The 21,345-nt window shown below is 34.8% G+C and overlaps 1 protein-coding gene across 1 annotated transcript in view; it reads right to left on the reverse strand.

Moving 5' to 3' along the window:
* The window catches only part of LOC122811874 (cobalamin binding intrinsic factor-like), a 206,904-nt gene that overhangs the window by 154,945 nt on the left and 30,614 nt on the right, over nt 1–21,345 (reverse strand). The window contains exon 4 of the mRNA XM_044084009.1: nt 4,392–4,544. Coding sequence (XP_043939944.1) covers nt 4,392–4,544 — 153 coding nt within the window. The remainder of the gene's footprint in view (nt 1–4,391; nt 4,545–21,345) is intronic.

The following is a 21,345-nucleotide window of genomic DNA, read 5'->3' on the forward strand; positions in this document are numbered from 1 at the left end:
AACAGCATGAAGCAGCACAGTGTACTAGAATTCAAGTGGAATGTAAAGCAACTAGGTCTATGCAGAGAATTGTAGGAGTGGTGAGGTAGGGAAACTGGTGCATGTGTGCAGTGAATTTTATGTATAGGAAAGGTGAGGTAGGAAAACTAGTACATGTGTGCAGTGAATTTTATGTGTAGAAGGGGTGAGGTAGGGAAACTGGTGCGTGTGTGCATTTTATTTTATGTATAGGAGGGGTGAGGTAGGGAAACCAATGCATGCGTGCAATTAATTTTATGTATAGGAGGGATGAGGTAGGGAAACTGGTGTGTGTGTGTGTGTGTGTGTGTGTGTGTGTGTGTGTGTGTGTGTAGTGAATTTTAGGTGTAGGAGGGTGAGGCAGGGAAACTGGTACATGTGTGCAATGCATTTTATGTATAAGAGGGGCAAGATAGGGAAACTGGTGAGTATGTGCAGTGAGTTTTATGTATAGGAGGGGTGAAGTATTGAAACTGGTACATGTGTGCAGTGAATTTTATATGTAGGAGAGTGAGGCAGGGAAACTGGTGCATGTGTGCAGTGAATTTTACTTAGACGAGGGGTGAAGTAGGAAAACTGGCACGTGTGCAGTGAATTAGGAGGTGTGAGGTAGGGAAACGTGTGTGTGTGTGTGTGTGTGTGTGTGTGTGTGTGTGTGTGTGTGTGTGTGTGTGTGTGTGTGTGTGCAGTGAATTTTAGGTGTAGGAGGATAAGGCAGGAAAACTGGTACATGTATGCAGTGAATTTTATGTATAAGAGGGGTGAGGTAGGGAAACTGGTGCAGGTGTGCAGTGAATTTATTTTGGTTTCTATCAATGATGACATAGAAGTCTTTCATGAACTTAGCCTATATGTTATTGATATATTAGACTTTGCCTGCATTGCTGAACAGTATTATGGATATCTGTTTTTCGTCTTGTTTTATTTCCCATGATAAATACTATTATGAACTTTTTATTCATTTATGTTGGGTTTATCTTTCTGACCATCCTTGATTTACACGGGCATATTTGCCACAGTTAACGTAATGTATCACCATTTCAGAAGCTGGCTCATCACATATAGGATCATAGGAGGTTACTAGGCTATTGGCTTTGAGGCCCTTATATGCCTAGCCAAGAGTCTAGCCCATGATTAGACAAATCAGCACCCAATATCCCTGTCTAGCATGGACATGGGTGGGATCCCAGGAGTATATTTTCTGTTTCCTATCCAGTTATCCAGGTTGCACTTAAAAAGGGGTAAAGAGCGACTCTGCTTGATGTGGTGATGGAGTCTATTCCATAGATGGAGAGGCTCTGGGACACAAATCTGTCCCGCCAACAAGTCTTGTTGATGTCACAGACAAGGTTGAGACCGAGCATGCGGGTTATTCCAGTGTAAGCTTGACTTGCAGATATGCAGCAGTCCCATCAAGGTGGGGTCTGTGATCGCATTGTATGTCAGACAGAGGTTACCTCTGAGGAGTCTGTATGAAACTGAGTAGATGGATATGGCTTTTAACCTGTCTGTGTATGGTAGATGTTTGAGGCTTGGATTGGGTTCTCCCGGTGAGGAACCTCTTTGGTCTCTCCAGCTGCTGCATGTGCTTTGCAAGGTACATGCCGAAAGGGGCATTGTACTCAATAATTGGTCTTATAAGGGAAGAATACAGGGATGTTATGACCTCCTTGTCCCTGGATGAGATATCCTTACTTATGAGGTGGGCCATGTAGAAGGCTTTCCATACAACGGAAGCAACATGGTGGTCAAAAGAGAGGCTGCTATCAACCTAGGTGTCCAAATACCTCACAACTGATTGCATGCTTAGGACATTGTTATTAATGTGATAATTTGTGGGGACATCACTCTCCCCAAGGAGGATGATGATGCATTTTTTGGTATTAAGCTTGAAGCCATGTTTCTGGCACCAGTCATTTGCCTGAGTGACACCGTCTTGGAGGATGTCCACATCACTAGGTGAACTGATGACAGCACCCAGCTTGCATGTATCTGCAAACATAGTCAGCCATAGCCCACTAGTTGGGGCCTGCAACTCAGAAAAGTATATCCCAAATAACAGAGGCCCCAAGACCAAACCCTGTGGTATGTCGCTTGTTACGGGTCTACTGCTTGAGATGGCTGCCTCTATTTTGACTACATGGGTTCTATCAGTGAGCCAGTTTGCTACCCATCTGGTAATGTACGGATTGATGCCTGATTGATAGAGTTTAGCTATTATGCCCAAGTGAAGAATAGTGTCAAAGGCTTTGGCCAGGTCAAGTTAGGTGGTGTGCACCATCTTCTCCTTGACCATGGCTTTGGTGACTGTCTCAAAGAAGTTCGACCAAGTTTAGAACACATGACCTCCTGTTGTGTGGGGTCCAGTGTTTGGAGGCTGCCAATGTCCTTGTTAATGAGGTCCATGATAATCCGTTCCATGGCCTTGCAGATCAGGCTAGTTAGGCTGATGGGTCTATAATTTCCTGGATTGGTGGATGCTCCACCTTTGTATAAAGAGATGACAGTGGCTGTCTTCCACTCAGCTTGGACAAAGCCAGTACTCAGGCTTTGGTTGAATAGGGTGCATAATGGTGCTGTAAGTTCTTGCCTGAGTTCATGTAGGATGCAGCCTGGGATGTTATCAGGTCCCATGGTGGCTGTATTTTTTGCCTTTGAGAGAGCAGTGATGACCTGTTCCCTAGATATAAGGGGAAGGGGGCAGGTACTGGGGATGTCCTGATTTACTGATGGGTGGGACAGAGGAGTAAAGTTTTCACTGAATCTGTCAGCCAACAAGTTTGCTATATCTAAAGCATTTGTATATGTGGTGTCCTTGACCACCAGTTCTGAACAGGATGGGGTGCTTCATCTGCAGAAGTTTTTCCTGTTTTGCTGTACCTTTGAAGCTGCACAAGATATCATGAGAATTAATCTTTAGTGGGGAGATGACTTGTCTATTCTGTAGGCTGCATATATTTCCATTACTGAGATATCTCCCTTGATGCAAATGAATGTGTGTGTGTGTTTACTATTGATCATTATACAATGACCCCCCCCATTAATATTTCAAAATGTGCACGCTGATTGGTCAGCATGCATGTTGTAAATCAGAGTTATAGTAATGGAAAAAGGTCCGGTCGCCAGGACTTTTTCTATTAGTATAACTCTTTTTTTACAGCAACGGAGAACGCAAGATCTCCGTTGCATTTTACGCACTGTCTCACTATGTTAAATGAGTTTCTCTGTTGCTTTTTTAAAGTTGTCTCCTTTAACATAGCAAGACACTTTGTAAAAAGCAATGGAGATCTTGCTTTCTCCGTTGCTTTTTTCAAAACTCTCTCGCTATGTTAAATGGGTTTAACATAGCGAGACAGCTTAAAAAAAAGCAACGGAGATTCTCCATTGCTTTTTTAAAGCTGTCTCGCTATGTTAAACTCCTTTAACATAGTAAGACAGTTTGTAAAAAGCAACGGAGATCTTGCTTTCTGTTGCTTCTGCCCACAGCTCTGATGTACTGTGTAAGCATACGCACGTGCAGTACATCAGAACTGCTGCAGAATACCAGACAGCTGTGGAAGGGCAGCAAGGAGGCATTATACAATGCCATTATTTAAGAAAGATAATGTTGTTTTTCTTAAATAATGTCATTGTATAATAGCAATAACCCACTTCTGGGTGTGGGTAATGCTGGATTTACCCACGGTTGTCTTTGTTTGGCTTCGCCCTCGTGACCAAACCACACCAACTGTGGGTAAATCCAGCATTACCCACACCCAGACATGGGTTATTGCTATAATACATTACGTTTGTTATGTTTCCATTCATAGCATTGCTCAATTATAGGCACACAGTTCTTAAGTAGACCCCACCTTCTTCCTTTTAAAGAAGATGAAATTATTTTTGATGCTCATGTACCATTTTCCTTTCCACCCCCACTTCTTTCAGCAAGTTGAGATGATGAATGTGGATGCTTCCTACCATAGACCATTGTAGAACTACTGCTGCAAAAGTTCATTGTAATGCTGTTGCTTGTTACAAAGCAGCATATTATTGCAGGAGTGACAATTTTATAAAATACATTTAATGTTATCTACAGAATACTAAATATTAAATTATCAAGACATAAGCTCCCACTGTTCACTAACACTGAGAAAAGCAAAGTGCATACTGGCTATAAGCTGCAGTAGTTTGTCTTTAGTTATTCCTCAAACAAAAACGTTATGGTTTACAGTGGCCACTGATTTAACTTGTATGGCTCAGCTCAATACGTTAGTTTCTGCACTATGTTTTTGTCATCTGTAAATGTACTGCAGGACTACAGTTGTATGCAATGCTAACAGGGTGACTGCATACAGACTAAATGAGAGGAAAGTAAAAATGTTGTTACATACCTTCAAAGCCATGAGAATCTGCTATTGCTTCATAGAATGCAGGATTGTTCAGAAGTTTATGTACAATAGGATATGGAATCATCACATGTTGGCAGAGTGCTAGACCTCCTAGGCCAACCTGGTACAAATTACTCAGAGGGTAACCAGTAGTCTCTAGAAAAAAGTTTAATAAGAAAATAAATTCAACAAAGGAAAATAAATAACTAAATAAATGCACAATTCATTAGATGCACGCTTACTGCACTTGTGAAATTGTAGGGATATAATTCATATTGTCTCCTTAATCTATTACAATTTTACTATAATAAACTCTCAGTGAAAAAAAAATATTATGTATACTTGTGTACTTGCTAAAATACTTCAGAAATCCTCTTGGATTTAACTATCATAGATTAGTCTTATGTAATATTAGGCCAATATATTCTAAGTTGTATGTATTCTCAATATTGTCATTTAGCATTGTAATGAATCAAATGGTTGTTGAGAAAGCAGAATTTGTGTTTCTCTTCATACCTTACAGACAATATTCTGAATGATCATTCAAGTCAACATCAGTGGGTACTGCACAAATGGAATGAATATGCTTTAAAAGCAAATGCTACTAAACCTATGTAATAACATGTTTATGATCACTTTGAAATGAGGAAGGCTTTATGATGGATTGCATTTGAAATTCCAAGGATATGGTGATTCTTCAAATACTAAAACTGAAAGTGTGAATGTAGGTAAAGATATATTTTGTTGTAGCTATGTGAGTCACAAGGGTTGAAGGTGCATACAAACTATTCACACACTTTGAGGAGTGCAGATTGGGGATTGAAGCATCCCCCTTCAAAATAAATAAATAAATAAATAAATGTATAACAGCAAGTTTTGGAATTCTCTGCTACTTGCTGAAATCACAGTTCATTTTCTGATATGTTAAGACTCGCCAGAGCAGGTGCTGGACCAGATAGATATGACCTTTAACAAAGAAGGCTATAGAAAGAGAAACTAATGTAAGAGATGAACTGGTGATGAGACCGAGAGCAAATAGTGCAGAGTAACATTACTTTACCATAATTTAACTTAATAAAGTGCAATAAAAATATGCAAAGACACATACAAAGAATGACAGTAAACAGTAGATTTAGAGTAGAAGTTAAGAGTCAAAAGTTGCGAACATGAGAGAATCCAGAATCAAGGTCGACAAAAAATAGTGAATGTGAAACCAATGTTCTGTAATAGTGTATGGAGTTCACTGCAATGAAAGGATGGTTATTAGTAGCTAAAAGGAGGGTTTTCAAAACAGAGCCAATCATTTTGTTCCTAAGTGGCATTGCAAAATTATTCAGTAGGAATAATGTCTCTTTTTAATTTTGTTGCTGAGATAAACATGTGCAAAACATTAGATACAAAGTACAAGAGACAGAAGGAAAATGGCAAAGTCTGAAAAAAAGAATCAGAAGTACTGTAGCATATATTCACTGGAAAATGTACAGAAAATAGAAAACATGGGAAGCAGCAAACTACTACAGAAGGCATTGCATTGACAAATGACTAGCAGTAGACTATGTAGAATGCTGACTTGCAGGGTCTATGTTATATGTTCAAAGTCGGAAAACGTCAAATCTCATATGATCGACTCCATATGAGCGAAGTTTTCAAACATCGAACATAAAATATAAACAAACTAAAAATTAAAAGAAACTACCTGAACGCTCTATGCAGGGGGGCAAGCCCCCCTACACCCCCCACACCCCCTCCTACTCCGAGATCGCACTACATAGAAGTGAAGGGAAATACTCCCTACGGCGATCTCCATTGAAACGTTCAATGTTTGAAAACTTTGCTCATATGATGTCGATCATATGAGATTTGAAGTTTTCAAACTTCGAACTTACAATATAGACACAACTTGCATGGGTAAATACATACCTTTCAGCTATCTCTGAATTTGCAGAATGTCCCTGATTTTGCCTCATATATTTGCCTTGTCCTTTGTAAATTTTTGATTTTCTCGTAAGTGAGTTAATAATATCAGACATTAGAAGTTCATATTTCTTCTTGTTCAACCAATGAATAGTGATGGTAAGCCTGTTTTTCTGCTAACTTTTTTTTTAGTGAATTGAAATCAGAGTTAAATTTAAACATTGTTCCTGGTTTAGAGCTTTTGTCCCGATATTATTTTTGGTCTTGTCCAGAATACTTGAGCAAAAAAGTTGAGAGGTATGAGTGACAGTCGTCAACAGAAAGAAAGCAGGCGAGATGGAGAGAGAGGGAGAAAGACAGACAGAGATATATATGAGAGAATGGAGAGTGTAAGTGAAGGAGTGGGATACAAGACGCCATATACTAATTCAAAGTACCTGTTAAACATGTGACAATGTAAAAATCATAGAGAATACCAAGGTGCAGATAAAAGGCAACACCATCAGGAAAAAAAATGAAATAATTTTTCTTTTATACAGATTATTAGTGAGATCAAGTCTAGGGTATTGCATCTGGTTAGGGACTCCTCATCCTCATGGATACCCATAGGAACAAGTACAGGGCAAACCTCATAAACAAACCCATATGGTGGAGCCATAATATCAGCAAGCTTTAAAATAAAAGGAAGAGAATTTTGGCAAACTAAGAAGAGTAATTCCCAGAATTTTCAAGTCCTTGTCAGTGAAATAAAGAATTCGCTCAGGTGTTTAATAAAATCCATAAAAAGCAAGTCTGAGGCTACCCAAGTCAAAAACAGTCACAAGGTATTTTTTAGTTATGTTCTTAATCTCAAAAGGACAATGCAGCAATGCGCTGATCTGATTGTGAATGATGTTACGTACAATGAGGCTGAAGATACAGTAAACCTACTGACCGACAAATTTAGGTCTACCTCACTCCTATCCATCTGTCCCTCAAGATATAACTGAAACAGGCTCAGCTCCAGCTATCAAATAAGACCACTCTTAAAAGTGCTATCAAAATCTAAAAATATTGCATCAATAGGTCCTGACAGCATCCCTGAATACATCTTAAATAGCATGAAGCATGATTTAGCCACACCCCCAACATTATTCAATCTTAGCTTCCATAAAGGTTTTGTACCAAGTGAATAGTGAACAGCTAAAGTCAATCTCCTGCATAAGTGAAGACTTTACACAGATCTATGCAATTGCAGACCCATTAGTCTGACCAGCCTCATATGAAAAACCATAAACAGACTTATAGTAGAACTAATCAGTCAGACACTGGACTTGTATCAGTTTGGATCCATCAAGAACAGGTCATGCGTACTCAATCTGTGGATTTTTCTGAAAAGGTCACCAAAGCAATGGATGAAGGCAAAATGGTACACACTGCATACCGCAAACTGTCCAAATGTTTTAACACAATTCCCCCATCAGGTATAGTAGAAAAGCTAAATAAACTAGAAATAAACTCCTTATCTCCCACTGGAATGCCAGTTTGCTCACAGTTAGAACATAGATAAATCAAAACAGGGACAGTTACCACTACAAAGAGACCATAACCAGTACAGTTCCCCCAAGTTTCTGTGCTGGGACCTCCCCTGTTTGGCATCAACTTTTCTAAACTAAAAGCCAATACCAAAGGGCTTTGGCTGGTTAAGTTTCAGATGACTGCAAGCTAGGAGCATTCTTTGAATCCCCAAATAACTTAGCCACCCTATAGGAAGGTTTGTCCCAAATAAATAACTGGTGCCAAAATCATGGAATGAAACTAAATGTCAAAAAGATGTTTTTGTATCCTATCAGAATTACCACATTGAGGCAATGCCCCTAAGAGGTGACCCATTTGTTCAGAATTTGGGAATTTATGTGGATAGTGACCTACTTTTTGACTACCATGTATCTATTATTGTAAGAAAGTCCTTGTATATTGCACAACATAAAAACAAAGGGATTGCATCTAGATCTAGGAATGTCATTGTTTCTCTTTACTCAGCCCTTATTAGGCCACTCATTGAATATAATGCTCCTTTTGGCACATATCTTTACAAATGCATGCAACAACTGGAATGCCCACAGAGATACTTTACTAAATGGATACTAGGCCTAAACAGCATGTCCTACATGGACCGACTGAAGGCCCTGTCACTATACTTGGTATTCTACAGACTGCTAATGGATGACCTGTGTCTGGCATATGACGCATCCTTTGACCCACTACTGATGGATTTACTGTACATCAGCAGGTGAAATAGCATTACAAATAATCTAGGGATTTAACCCTCTTCTGCAACATCAATAGGATGATTTGGAGGGACAGGAATATCTTGCAGAGGATACTACTGCTTTGGAACAGACTTCCCATCCACATAAAACAAAGTTCATCCCTGTCTGTATTCATTTACAACTAAGATTTATGGATAGAAAGCAGAAAATGTACCCATTTATTGCCCCCTGTATGACTAATAGGTTCATAGGTTCATAGATTAGTACTAAGCAAACTGCCCTTGTGAGCCATTTTAAGCCTAGCCAATTGTCCCTTGTGAATCTCAAACCCTGGACCTTGTGTTTGTAAGGCAAACACCTTAACCATTAGTCCACCTTCCCAACCCGTGAGAGAGGCCACTCCTAAATGCTTTCTCCCATGCATGGGTTTCATAAAATTATTTATGGTATGAACCTAGTTATTCTTATTAGTGCTAATATATAATTATCTATCATGAGATGGGTAAGTGGTTACTTCAAGCACAAAAAGGCAAATTGTCTAGGCTTAAAAGAGCCCACAAGGGCAGCTAGCCTAGTTCTTTCCTATGAGCCTAAGAATCTATGGAGAGAATGTGGGAAAGCACAACTACAAATCAGTTAATAGGTCAGTATGATATATAAGACAGAGTTTAGTTCAGCAGGAAACCAGTCTGTGGGTCTGTTTCACTGCCTTGATTATTTTACCCAAATAAGAGTAATGTGTGTGTTTGTGTATATATAGTGCATGTGTGTGTGTGTGTGTGTGTGTGTGTGTGTGTGTGTGTGTGTGTGTGTGTGTGTGTGTGTGTGCGCATGCATGTGTGTGCAGTTCAGATTGACAATGAAGCCACAAGGATTTTCAACATGTTCCATTAAAATAAATGTGAAATCACTTGAGTACACAACATGACAGAAAGCAGTGTAAGATAAATTTCATATTACTTCCAGAAATGTTATGCTGCACAAGGCCAAACTGCAAATGCTTTGTGAGTCCTCTGTAGTGTGGTAGTGTGTGTGCTGTGCACACTTCTGACTGTCACATTACACTTTTAGAATACACAGCTGTTTTCTGTGTATTTTAAAATGCATATTGAGTAGTTTAAGTAAAACTGTTTTATATATATATATATATATATATATATATATATATATATATATATATATATATATATATATATTGTTTTATTAGTCAAAATGGCCCTTCTATGAAATATTAACATACTTTTGACATTAATATTCTGTCAAGAATGCAGATATGACTACTTTTGTCTTTGTGGCACTATTCTCTGAAATTATGAGCATTATAGGATTGTGCTATGAAACCAAAACCAGACTGAATAACTTTCTGTTAACTGCCATTATATATTTTTGGAACAGTACCTGATCATCTTCCACACTGTCACTGTGAAGCTGCAAAATATAGGGGGCTTCCATACTTGCAGAGCACTTTACATCTTTATTGTTTGAAATACCCTTTTAAAAAGGAAATGTGCAAGAACAATGCAACAGTTCATGAGCCAAAGTCCCATGGGCTGCATATTGTGCATTTGATTTAAAATAAAGTGCTGTAAAGAAATATCTCTCATATTAAACACTAACTCAGACCTTTAGGAGTAACTAATGCTTAAGGTCAAGTATCTCAGAATGCAGAATGTATGAATCTATTGCATGGAGGCCAAGTCTCCCAGAATGTACATTGTATGAATCTATTGCATGAAGTCCAAGGCAGTATTCTAAATTACATTTCAAAAGACAGATTCATAGATGGATTGCAATAATATGTTTTCAGATTAAATTGCTTAATAACAGTAGGAGTGTTCATGATGTGAGGACCCCTTAAATATATACTACAATTGTTATGAAATAAAGTGAATGTCACTTGTTTGTTGAGTTATTTCCTTTGATAACTATAGTCTGACGTGTCATGTCCCATTTTCTGCAAACACCAGGGGAGAAAGGATCCAAGAAAAGGTCCAGTAAACAAGAATAATAGAATTTATAACAATGTACACTGGTGCAGTGGTATTATGGCATTTAATATCTATAAAACAACTACAGAGGGCATGTAGCATATAGTTAGAGTTATGCATTGATTCTAAGAGACTTATGCCTTCTTCCAAGGACAGTTTGTTACATTTATAAATGTGGCCCCTTGTATGCAACTGTAGAAGTTTTCCTTAGATATATAGTTAGTGTTTTAGTCTGTCCAAAGCTCCCTTGAAAATAAGAGAAAAAGTCAATTTCATATTCCAAATTATTTAATTGTCAGTCCCCCTTTTAAGGATATAGCTAAGGTAAAACTCCTTTTATCGTAACTAGTTTAAAACTACAGTTTTTTCACAGATATGCTAAGGCAGTGGATCCTGCTTTGGCTTGCACTGTCTTTTCTGACTGTTAGGAAGAAGTGGTGAGGAAGGCAGAGGAAGTAATTGACTGTCTCTAGGGTTGGTCTCTTTTTAATGAAGTATATGGGATCATTTACCTGATCATGTACTTCAGTTTTCTTGAGATTATGTGACTGTTCGTGAGTGTGGTAAGCTTCTAAAAGGTACATACAAGAGCTTGAAGGGCATCCCAAAATGTGCAAAAATGACATCAACGTCCTGGACGTCCATGACAGATGACGTAGAAACTTTGGAGTTTGTAAGATTGTACGGTTGTCTATATTCAAGGACAGAATAGACATCAGTGTACTGGATGTCAATTCTAGAGGCTTTAGAAACTTTGGACTTTGGATATAGACATGCAAGACTCTACAGCCCTCTGCACATTCTCTGTATTCTATTTGTATTCCTTGTTTGGTCCAACTGGAACCAATTTTTGTGAGGGTGATTACTAGCAAAAACTAAGAACAAGGTTAGAAACATGATTCTTATCTTAAACTTCCATCCCCAAAATGTAGAACATAGCCTCTTACAATAGGGAACAAATGGGCAAAATGTAGAACACACACTGACAGTGTATTAACAACTTCAACTACAAAACATAGAAGGTGGTTAAAATGTGTTACTTTATACTTATAAAATGATAGTTTGATGAATTAATTCAGGATTATTTACTATGGATATTAGAAAATTATCACTAAATGTGTTATATACCCTTTTAATGTAGAATGATAAGAACACTGACTTTTTCAGACTCAGAATGAAGAACATTCCTCATAATGATGTACACTTAAGAGGTATAGTTGGAGATATTGAAAACCACTCCACAAACCAACACAAACCAAACTTGTACAGTCAATGAAAGCCACCCCTCGATCATAAAAAAATGGCTCTTAATAAATCCAAAAAGAATAGACTAAGTGCTTTTGCCTCCAAAAACAAAAGGCATCATCAGAGTCAAATAAATAGGAAGTATTATAGCTGTAAGATTAAGTGTTATAGCTGTAAGATTATTTGACTCTAATGATGCCTTAGTCTATTGTTTTTGGATTTATTAAAAGAGCCTTTTTTTATGATCGAGAAGTGGTTTTCATTGACTTTACAGTTGGGGATATTGCCTGATCCCAGTTAAGCTGCTGAATGAGTGTATTTTTTTACTATTGCATTAAATGAAGGTAACTAATACAAACTTCTCACTACCGCTACAGCACTCATGCTGCCTGCTAAGGAGTGAGAGTGTACGGTCCATTCCAGGCACAGTGGCAGCTGGTTGAATGGCACACAAAACTTGCTGACTGAGGAATATGGAGTTGAGGCAAATGCCTACTCCTTAGAATTGTGTTTTTGAAGCAGAGGAGGAGAGATGTGATGTGGGGAAGCATAAAGGAGATCAAACTGAAGATGTGGAAGATGTTTTCCAAAAATATTTTTTTGGAAATTCAATGAGTGAGGAGCAAAAGAAAGAAGTTATTATTACAACCTTCCATTCAGCAGGGTTGCAGAATGATATATTGAAAGAACATATAGAACAGTGTGAGCTGGGGACAGATAAGGATATATCATATTGCGATATGATGGAAAGAATTAATATGTAAGATGGACCCGAACTGAAGAAAATGTTGTTTGCAGAAGTGGTCGGTGAACAGATGGAAGATAGCAGGTAGAAAAAGAAAACAGAATTTATGGAAAGAGAGAAATATCTACTAATAATTCAAAGTAAAGTATAATTAGAAATGGACAGGTATGAAATATGGGACAATATGTTGTACCTTTAGGAATCAAGACACAATAGGTAAGAACTTTTATTTTGATTAAAAAATGAGACTTATTGTGACATTTTCTTTGAGACTGCCAAAATATTAGAAGTCCTTTTGGGAGAATATGAAAAAAAATAAATATCCATAGAATAAGTATATTGTAAATACTTTTTTCCATGAAACACACAAAAAGTTAATATACAATTTCGGACAAAAACTGAAAGAGAAACTTTAAAAAAATTAATAAAGAACTTTTGAAAAAAGGGAAGGACATTTCTAAAGTACTTGACAACAGAGGACTTTGGACAGGAGCTTGGGACCATAATGTTTATTTGAAAATGGAAAATGGAAAAATTGCACGTACTCCTAGCATGATTAATGTTGATGGTCCTAGAGTTGTTAAGGATTGGGAACAACCAAAAACATGTTTTTCTGTGGGAAGAAGGGACATTTTGTAAGTAACTGTCATTAAAAGAAATGTTCTTCTCATGGGGATATTGGTCATGATGCTAGAAAATGTGAAAATAAATGTCATAGATGCAAACAAACAAGACACTTATAGATGGATTATAAGACAGAAAAAAGTTTAGAATATGATGTAAAAGGACAGAATAGAAGATGGACATAATAAAGAGCAATTGGAACAAGAAGAACAACAAAAAGATAAAAGGGAGAGTAATGATAAAAATTAAGATGAAATATATACACAAAAAGGGAAGGAGAGAGGGAAAGTGGAACAGAAGTTAGTTATGGAAAAGGTATAAGTTGGAAAATTCTTAAAAAGTAAAGTTCGTTGGAAAAAAAGGGTTAAAGATAGGAAAAGAAAATTTCAGGATGCAGGATTGAAAGTAAAAAGAAAGGAAATGGATAAATAATTTATTGCAAATTAATGAGAAGGAAAGTAAATAATGTTAATAGTATGAACTATGTAGTAACAAGGATTGGAGTGATAGAATGGTATAATACATGTGAATTAGATTTTAATAATATTAGAGGATGTTATAAGTTTATAGTTGGGAGGTATAATTTGAGTAGAGAAACGTTCACAGATTGCTATATTATATAGGATGGGAATAATAATTCTGGATTATACTTTAGTTAAGATTTTAGGTGAGAAGGGAAAGCAATATATGCTTTTGTGACATAAAGAAAGATATACATTATTTCAAGAAATACTGAAGTATTTTATAGTATATATGGACATAATAATAAGTGATTTTAATTGTGACTTGAGACATATAAAGCAAAAAAAAGACAGATCAGATAAAAATAATGGAAGAAATAATAAAATGTGGGAATTTAGAGTTATGGAATTTGACTAAAAGTACATATAGCAGATAAATATTGAAAACAGAAGTAGATTATTTTTTGATATCTGAAACTATAAGAGCAGTGATAGAAGATGCAGTGGAAACAGGTATTTTTGGATCACTTGGATGTGTGGATAAAAATAGAAGAAAATAAAGAACATATGATAAAGCATCTGACTATGAGAGATTTCTATAATAATTAGTCAGAATGGTGGATAATTAAAGAAAAATATAAAAGAATGTGTTTAATTTAGGGGAACAGAAAAAATAAAACAGAAAAATACAAAAATGTCTCCTATAATCTGCATAGAAATGAAATGGAATATTTTAGAAAAGAAGAGATTTATCAAAAGAATCAAGAAAAACATTAAAGATCTATTATATAAATAAAAATATTTTTATAAGGAAAAAGGAAGAAGTGTTGCCATATTTGAGTAAAATAGTAAAGGAAGATAGTGGCATAATGAGAGAAATGATAAATAAAGATGGAGAAGTTGAAACAGAGCAAACAACTCTTATGAATATTGTGTGTTAAAGAGGTGGTAAAAAAGAGAAAAATAAGTGGACAGTAAAGCAATTTACAGAAGAAATGAATAGTAAATTGGAAAAACAACTTGCAATAATGGATTTAGAGATGACAATGAAGGAAATAAATATAATTTCTGCATCCAGACCAGATATATGCTATATAATATCTAATGTATTAGAATTTGATGTGATGGCAGGAAGAAATTTTGGTAGAAATATTTAATGAATGGTTAAATGATTGTATTTGTTTTTCAAAAATATGTAGGGGATTATGAGATTTATATGAAAAAGGGAGAAGAATGAAATTAAAAAATGGAGGCCAGTTATGTTGAACAATAGTGATTACAAAATATTTATGAAGATATCACAAAAAAGATTAGAATATATTTTAAATTATTTAATGGAAGAAGATCTTTATAGAGTCAAAGGAAAGGGAAGCCAAGAATTATTAATGATAATTTGCGAAATGGTGGATGATATTAAGAAAGAACAAAATTAAGTGAAATTAATGGCGGCTGATATAAATAAAGCATTTGATTTGATAGATCATGAAACATTATGTGAATAAATGGAAGAATATAATTCTAGTACACAAAAAGTATGCGAGTCAGTATATAAAAATATGAAAATCACAATCCTAGTAAATGGTTGATTAAGTAAAGAAACTGAGATGAATGGAGGTTTAAAATAAGGATGCCCAGTGAGTAGTATTTGTTTGCAATGGTCATGAACTAAGTAGTAAAATACATTAATGAAGAAATGGAAAAAAGTAAATATGTACAGAAAATGTGTATTTCATATCCTATTATTATATCTTATGCTGGTATATAATATTAATGGCTAAAAATAAAGAGAAAATGGAAGAGGCAATTATATACATGCATAAAAATGCAAGAAGTTGGATTAAAATTGAATAAGGAAAAATGTATGGGTTTTGGAGATGATAAACAGCTGGAAGGAATACAGTTTGGAAGGAAAAGGACATCAATATTAGGAATTGATTCTAATGGATATACAATATTAAATGCACAATGGGGGAACATTGAATCTTGTTTTTTACCTATGTGGAGCTTTTCTCCCCGGGCCTCCGCTGAAAATGGACATGTATCCAGTTGGACTATACTGGTCAACAAATGTAAAATAAATAATAAATAAATAAATAGTGTAATATGGAACAGGTACAGGTCATCTTTTAAGAAAACGTCCATCTAATAAATACACTATGAATGGGAAAAGTATCATACATGGCTAGTGTATAGATGATACCAAGAGAATTGGAGTAAAAATTTCTTGAAATCTTATTTAGATTTATATGGGGATCTAGATTAAATCCAGTTAAAAGAAGAGTATTATATATGGGTAAGGATGATGGGGGTTTGGGATTCCTAAACCTGATAATATATGATATATGGGGGTTCATTGAACCTATATAAGGTATTAAAATGGATACATGGAAAGGGGTATAAGTCGATAATAATAATAATAATAATAATAATATTTAAGAAAAATATGAAAGGAAATGAAAATTTATAAAATTGAATAAAAGGGAGAGGGAATGGAGAAATTAAGAAATAAGGCTATATCAGGAAAAAATAAAAAATGTGAACATTAAGAAATGAAGGGATGGCAGAAAATGGAAATATGGTATAAAATATAATGATGAAAAATTACTGTGTGGACCCATAGGCACATATAACAGAAGAAAAAGTAAAAGCTATAAAAATAGAAACAAATGGTATATAAAAATGTTGCATGTCAAGATTTTTTATGGAGGTTACAAATTAATAAGTTGCAGTGAAACAGGTATTTTTGGATCACTTGGATGTGTGGATAAAAATAGAAGAAAATAAAGAACATATGATAGAGCATCTGACTATGAGAGATTTCTATAATAATTAGTCAGAATGGTGGATAATTAAAGAAAAATATAAAAGAATGTGTTTAATTTAGGGGAACAGAAAAAATAAAACAGAAAAATACAAAAATGTCTCCTATAATTTGCATAGGAATGAAATGGAATATTTTAGAAAAGAAGAGATTTATCAAAAGAATCAAGAAAAACATTAAAGATCTATTATATAAATAAAAATATTTTTATAAGGAAAAAGGAAGAAGTGTTGCCATATTTGAGTAAAATAGTAAAGGAAGATAGTGGCATAATGAGAGAAATGATAAATAAAGATGGAGAAGTTGAAACAGAGCAAACAACTCTTATGAATATTGTGTGTTAAAGAGGTGGTAAAAAAGAGAAAAATAAGTGGACAGTAAAACAATTTACAGAAGAAATGAATAGTAAATTGGAAAAACAACTTGCAATAATGGATTTAGAGATGACAATGAAGGAAATAAATATAATTTCTGCATCCAGACCAGATATATGCTATATAATATCTAATGTATTAGAATTTGATGTGATGGCAGGAAGAAATTTTGGTAGAAATATTTAATGAATGGTTAAATGATTGTATTTGTTGTTCAAAAATATGTAGGGGGTTATGAGATTTATATGAAAAAAGGGAGAAGAATGAAATTAAAAAATGGAGGCCAGTTATGTTGAACAATAGTGATTACAAAATATTTATGAAGATATTACAAAAAGATTAGAATATATTTTAAATTATTTAATGGAAGAAGATCTTTATAGAGTCAAAGGAAAGGGAAGCCAAGAATTATTAATGATAATTTGCGAAATGGTGGATGATATTAAGAAAGAACAAAATTAAGTGAAATTAATGGCGGCTGATATAAATAAAGCATTTGATTTGATAGATCATGAAACATTATGTGAATAAATGGAAGAATATAATTCTAGTACACAAAAAAGTATGCGAGTCAGTATATAAAAATATGAAAATCAGAATCCTAGTAAATGGTTGATTAAGTAAAGAAATTGAGATGAATGGAGGTTTAAAATAAGGATGCCCAGTGAGTAGTATTTGTTTGTAATGGTCATGAACTATGTAGTAAAATACATTAATGAAGAAATGGAAAAAAGTAAATATGTACAGAAAATGTGTATTTCATATCCTATTATTATATCTTATGCTGGTATATAATATTAATGGCTAAAAATAAAGAGAAAATGGAAGAGGCAATTATATACATGCATAAAAATGCAAGAAGTTGGATTAAAATTGAATAAGGAAAAATGTATGGGTTTTGGAGATGATAAACAGCTGGAAGGAATACAGTTTGGAAGGAAAAGGACATCAATATTAGGAATTGATTCTAATGGATATACAATATTAAATGCACAATGGGGGAACATTGAATCTTGTTTTGTACCCATGTGGAGCTTTTCTCCCCGGGCCTCCGCTGAAAATGGACATGTATCCAGTCGGACTAATACTGGTCAACAAATGTAAAATAAATAATAAATAAATAAATAGTGTAATATGGAACAGGTACAGGTCATCTTTTAAGAAAAAGTCTATCTAATAAATACACTATGAATGGGAAAAGTATCATACATAGCTAGTGTATAGATGATACCAAGAGAATTGGAGTAAACATTTCTTGAAATCTTATTTAGATTTATATGGGGATCTAGATTAAATCCAGTTAAAAGAAGAGTATTATATATGGGTAAGGATGATGGGGGTTTAGGATTCCTAAACCTGATAATATACAATATATGGGGGTTCATTGAACCTATATAAGGTATTAAAATGGATACATGGAAAGGGGTATAAGTTGATAATAATAATAATAATAATAATAATAATAATAATATTTAAGAAAAATATGAAAGGAAATGAAAATTAATAAAATTGAATAAAAGGGAGAGAGAATTGAGAAATGAAGAAATAAGGCTATATCAGGAAAAAAATAAAAAAATGTGAACATTAAGAAATGAAGGGATGGCAGAAAATGGAAATATGGTATAAAATATAATGATGAAAAATTACTGTGTGGACCCATAGGCACATATAACAGAAGAAAAAGTAAAAGCTATAAAAAAGAAACAAATGGTACATAAAAATGTTGCGTGTCAAGATTTTTTATGGAGGTTACAAATTAATAAGTTATAGTAAAAGGAAACATGCCTTATAAAAAAGCTAATGAAAGCACATGTCATTTTATGGTGAATTAGGAAAAGCAGACCATTTTTAACATGTAAAAAGATTACAAATTTATGGGAGAGAGTGATATAATTCTTGCACAATTGTATTTTCTGAGATTATAAACATATAAATACTGATATGATCGAATATGGATATTATTGGAACTATAGTCAGGAATATGTTAGTAATTTGGATAGAAAAGTGTTTTGTATAGTATGAATACATTTAGAATGAAAGACTGAATGAAATTATGTTCAATGGAAAATGAATATTACCAAACATAATATGGAAAATCAAGTGGTGGTTTTGGAAAAGGACTGAGGTCTATACAAATGTAAAATTGTGTTAGTAATGGAGAAATGTAAAGTTAATGTAATTTTTGTAAATATGTAAATTGTATATATTTGCATAATAATGAACCTCTACTCATTTTTGGATAAATTCCATGGGTCATTTACATTCACTTGAGCTAACATCAGTGCTAGCAGATTGGCTTTGATTTAATGTCTCAGCTGAAGGGCAGCACTGTGCTATACCCCACAGTAGCCATCAGTAAGAAAATAAATGTAACAGTAATATATCCAGTGATTAGTTCATGTGGGGACTTTGTCCCCCATCCCTTAGTTTTGTATATTACTTGTATTCTTGCTCAATAACAGAGAAAAAGAGAACACTAAGTTCAGGGGAAACATGGCCCACACAACTCCAGTCTCACAGTAGAGCCACTCTATATTTAAAAAGATTCCAGGAGCTGAGGATTCAACAAATCTGATTTGTCCAGTATCTCTGTATAGTCTGTATTTAAGTATTCATAGCTCTCCTAATGTAAATTACAAGATCACAGCAGTGAACAGATGAACTAATTCAACATTGGGACATACTCTTTAGTAAGGATTCTTATAAAATAATACCAGCTGACACCATGTAAAGATTTTTGGTATGACTGAACCAATATAACTGGTCAGATAGGTACGACTATATAAGAACAAGTCAAGTGTTAGTAGTAAGTAATTCCATCAGTAATGAAACATGGGAGGACCAGTGCTGCTGAGTATTGGTTAAGTATCCCCAATTGTTGTTCCTTACATTTTTTAATGAAAAAGACAGATGATAAAAGCTAACAAGGCACAGTGTTTGGTAAAATCTGGAAGAAAAAAAATTACTTAGTATTGTTAGGGAAGCTCAGAATATATGATGGAAGTCTGGACTCAATGCTGTGTGGCCATTTCAATTTTTAACTCTGGTCATGAGAATAACTCTTTGAATCTGACAAATACGCCAGATGCATATCCCAAACTACATCTTAAAATCCTTTGATAATTTCCAGATATAATTTTATCACTGGAAAACAACAAAATTATTAATATGCAAGATGGTAAATTTGACCAGCTGTTACTATTTATGCATTCTAGATTGTGTGCCATTTTCAAAACTGCTGTTCAATGGATAAGTTCTGATGCCTTGGAAACACATAGCCATCCGCATCTTGGTTTATCAGGCTCAGTACTAATGTAATAGGGACATCAGGTTCATTTTAATTTAGATCTTTGCCAATCCAAGTTGAAAAAAAAATACCCACTGATCATTTTCTGAATTCAAATTTCTTGATACAACATTAAAAAAATCTTTACGAGTGGTATTTTAATTGGGTTCCTATTACGTTATCGAAGTTTTACAACTTCGAATGCCATATGGTCAAACCCATATGTTCGAAGTTGTAAAACTTTGAAAACATAAAAAGAAAAGAAAAAACTTACCTGACGGTTGTAAGCGGGGGGGCAAGTCCCACTGCACCTCCCAACCCCCTGCTCTTTAAATATACCAACTTCCTAGACTGCACTACAATGCAGTACAGTGCGGAAAGGGAAGATTTCCCTTTACTACACTCTAGTGCAATTTCGGAGTTGGCATATTTAAAGAGTGTGGGGTGCGGGGGGAACAGCCCCCTACGTCAGACGTGCAGGGGGGCTTGCCCCCTTGCTTACAACCATCAGGTAAGTTTTTTCTTTTTTTGTTTTTTTTTTTTAAGTATTTGAGGTTTTACAACTTCAAACACATGGGTTCGACCATATGGTGTTCAAAGTTGCAAAACTTCGATAATGTAATAGGAACCGTGTTAATTATGCAGTTTATGCACATTGGCCTTTAATGTCACAGTGTTTTCAGTTAATCATTTTATCTTCTACCTTAATGTCTGGACAGTGTCATACCAATGTCTATGGTCCGAGGGTGATGGCATTTCCTAAGTTATCTTTCCTTAACTGAAACCAGACAAGATGGGCAGTTTCCATTCAGTAGCAGTATGGGGCTGCTTTAAGCATTGCCCCTTCTTGCATAAGAAATAGAAAGGAGGAACATATCCCTACCATATGCTTTCCCATATCAAATCATTCAGGGAGATGTGAAGACATTTGCTGTGGCAGAACAACTCTGAAAATCCTTGTATAATAGAACTCGTTCTTCTTTGTAATTTATTGATCATAGCTTAGTATACAGGATGTGCTGTGATTTTTCTGGTCAAATGAAATTAGTAATCAGATTATGGCATTCAGTATATCATTAACTAAAACTGGAATATGGTGGAAAAGGAAAAAATAAACTTCCTTTGAAGTGAAACACATATGAATCAAGGTTATTTTACCTGAAAGTGATAGTTCAATGGAGCTATGCTAAAGATATGTTAGCCTTACATTTATCATTATTCTTTAGTGGTATTCAGGAGGATAGCAA

The sequence above is a fragment of the Protopterus annectens genome, chromosome 9.part0 (genome assembly GCF_019279795.1).
Source record: "Protopterus annectens isolate FY-2018-M chromosome 9.part0, PAN1.0, whole genome shotgun sequence".
In the NCBI taxonomy this organism is placed as follows: domain Eukaryota; kingdom Metazoa; phylum Chordata; order Ceratodontiformes; family Protopteridae; genus Protopterus; species Protopterus annectens.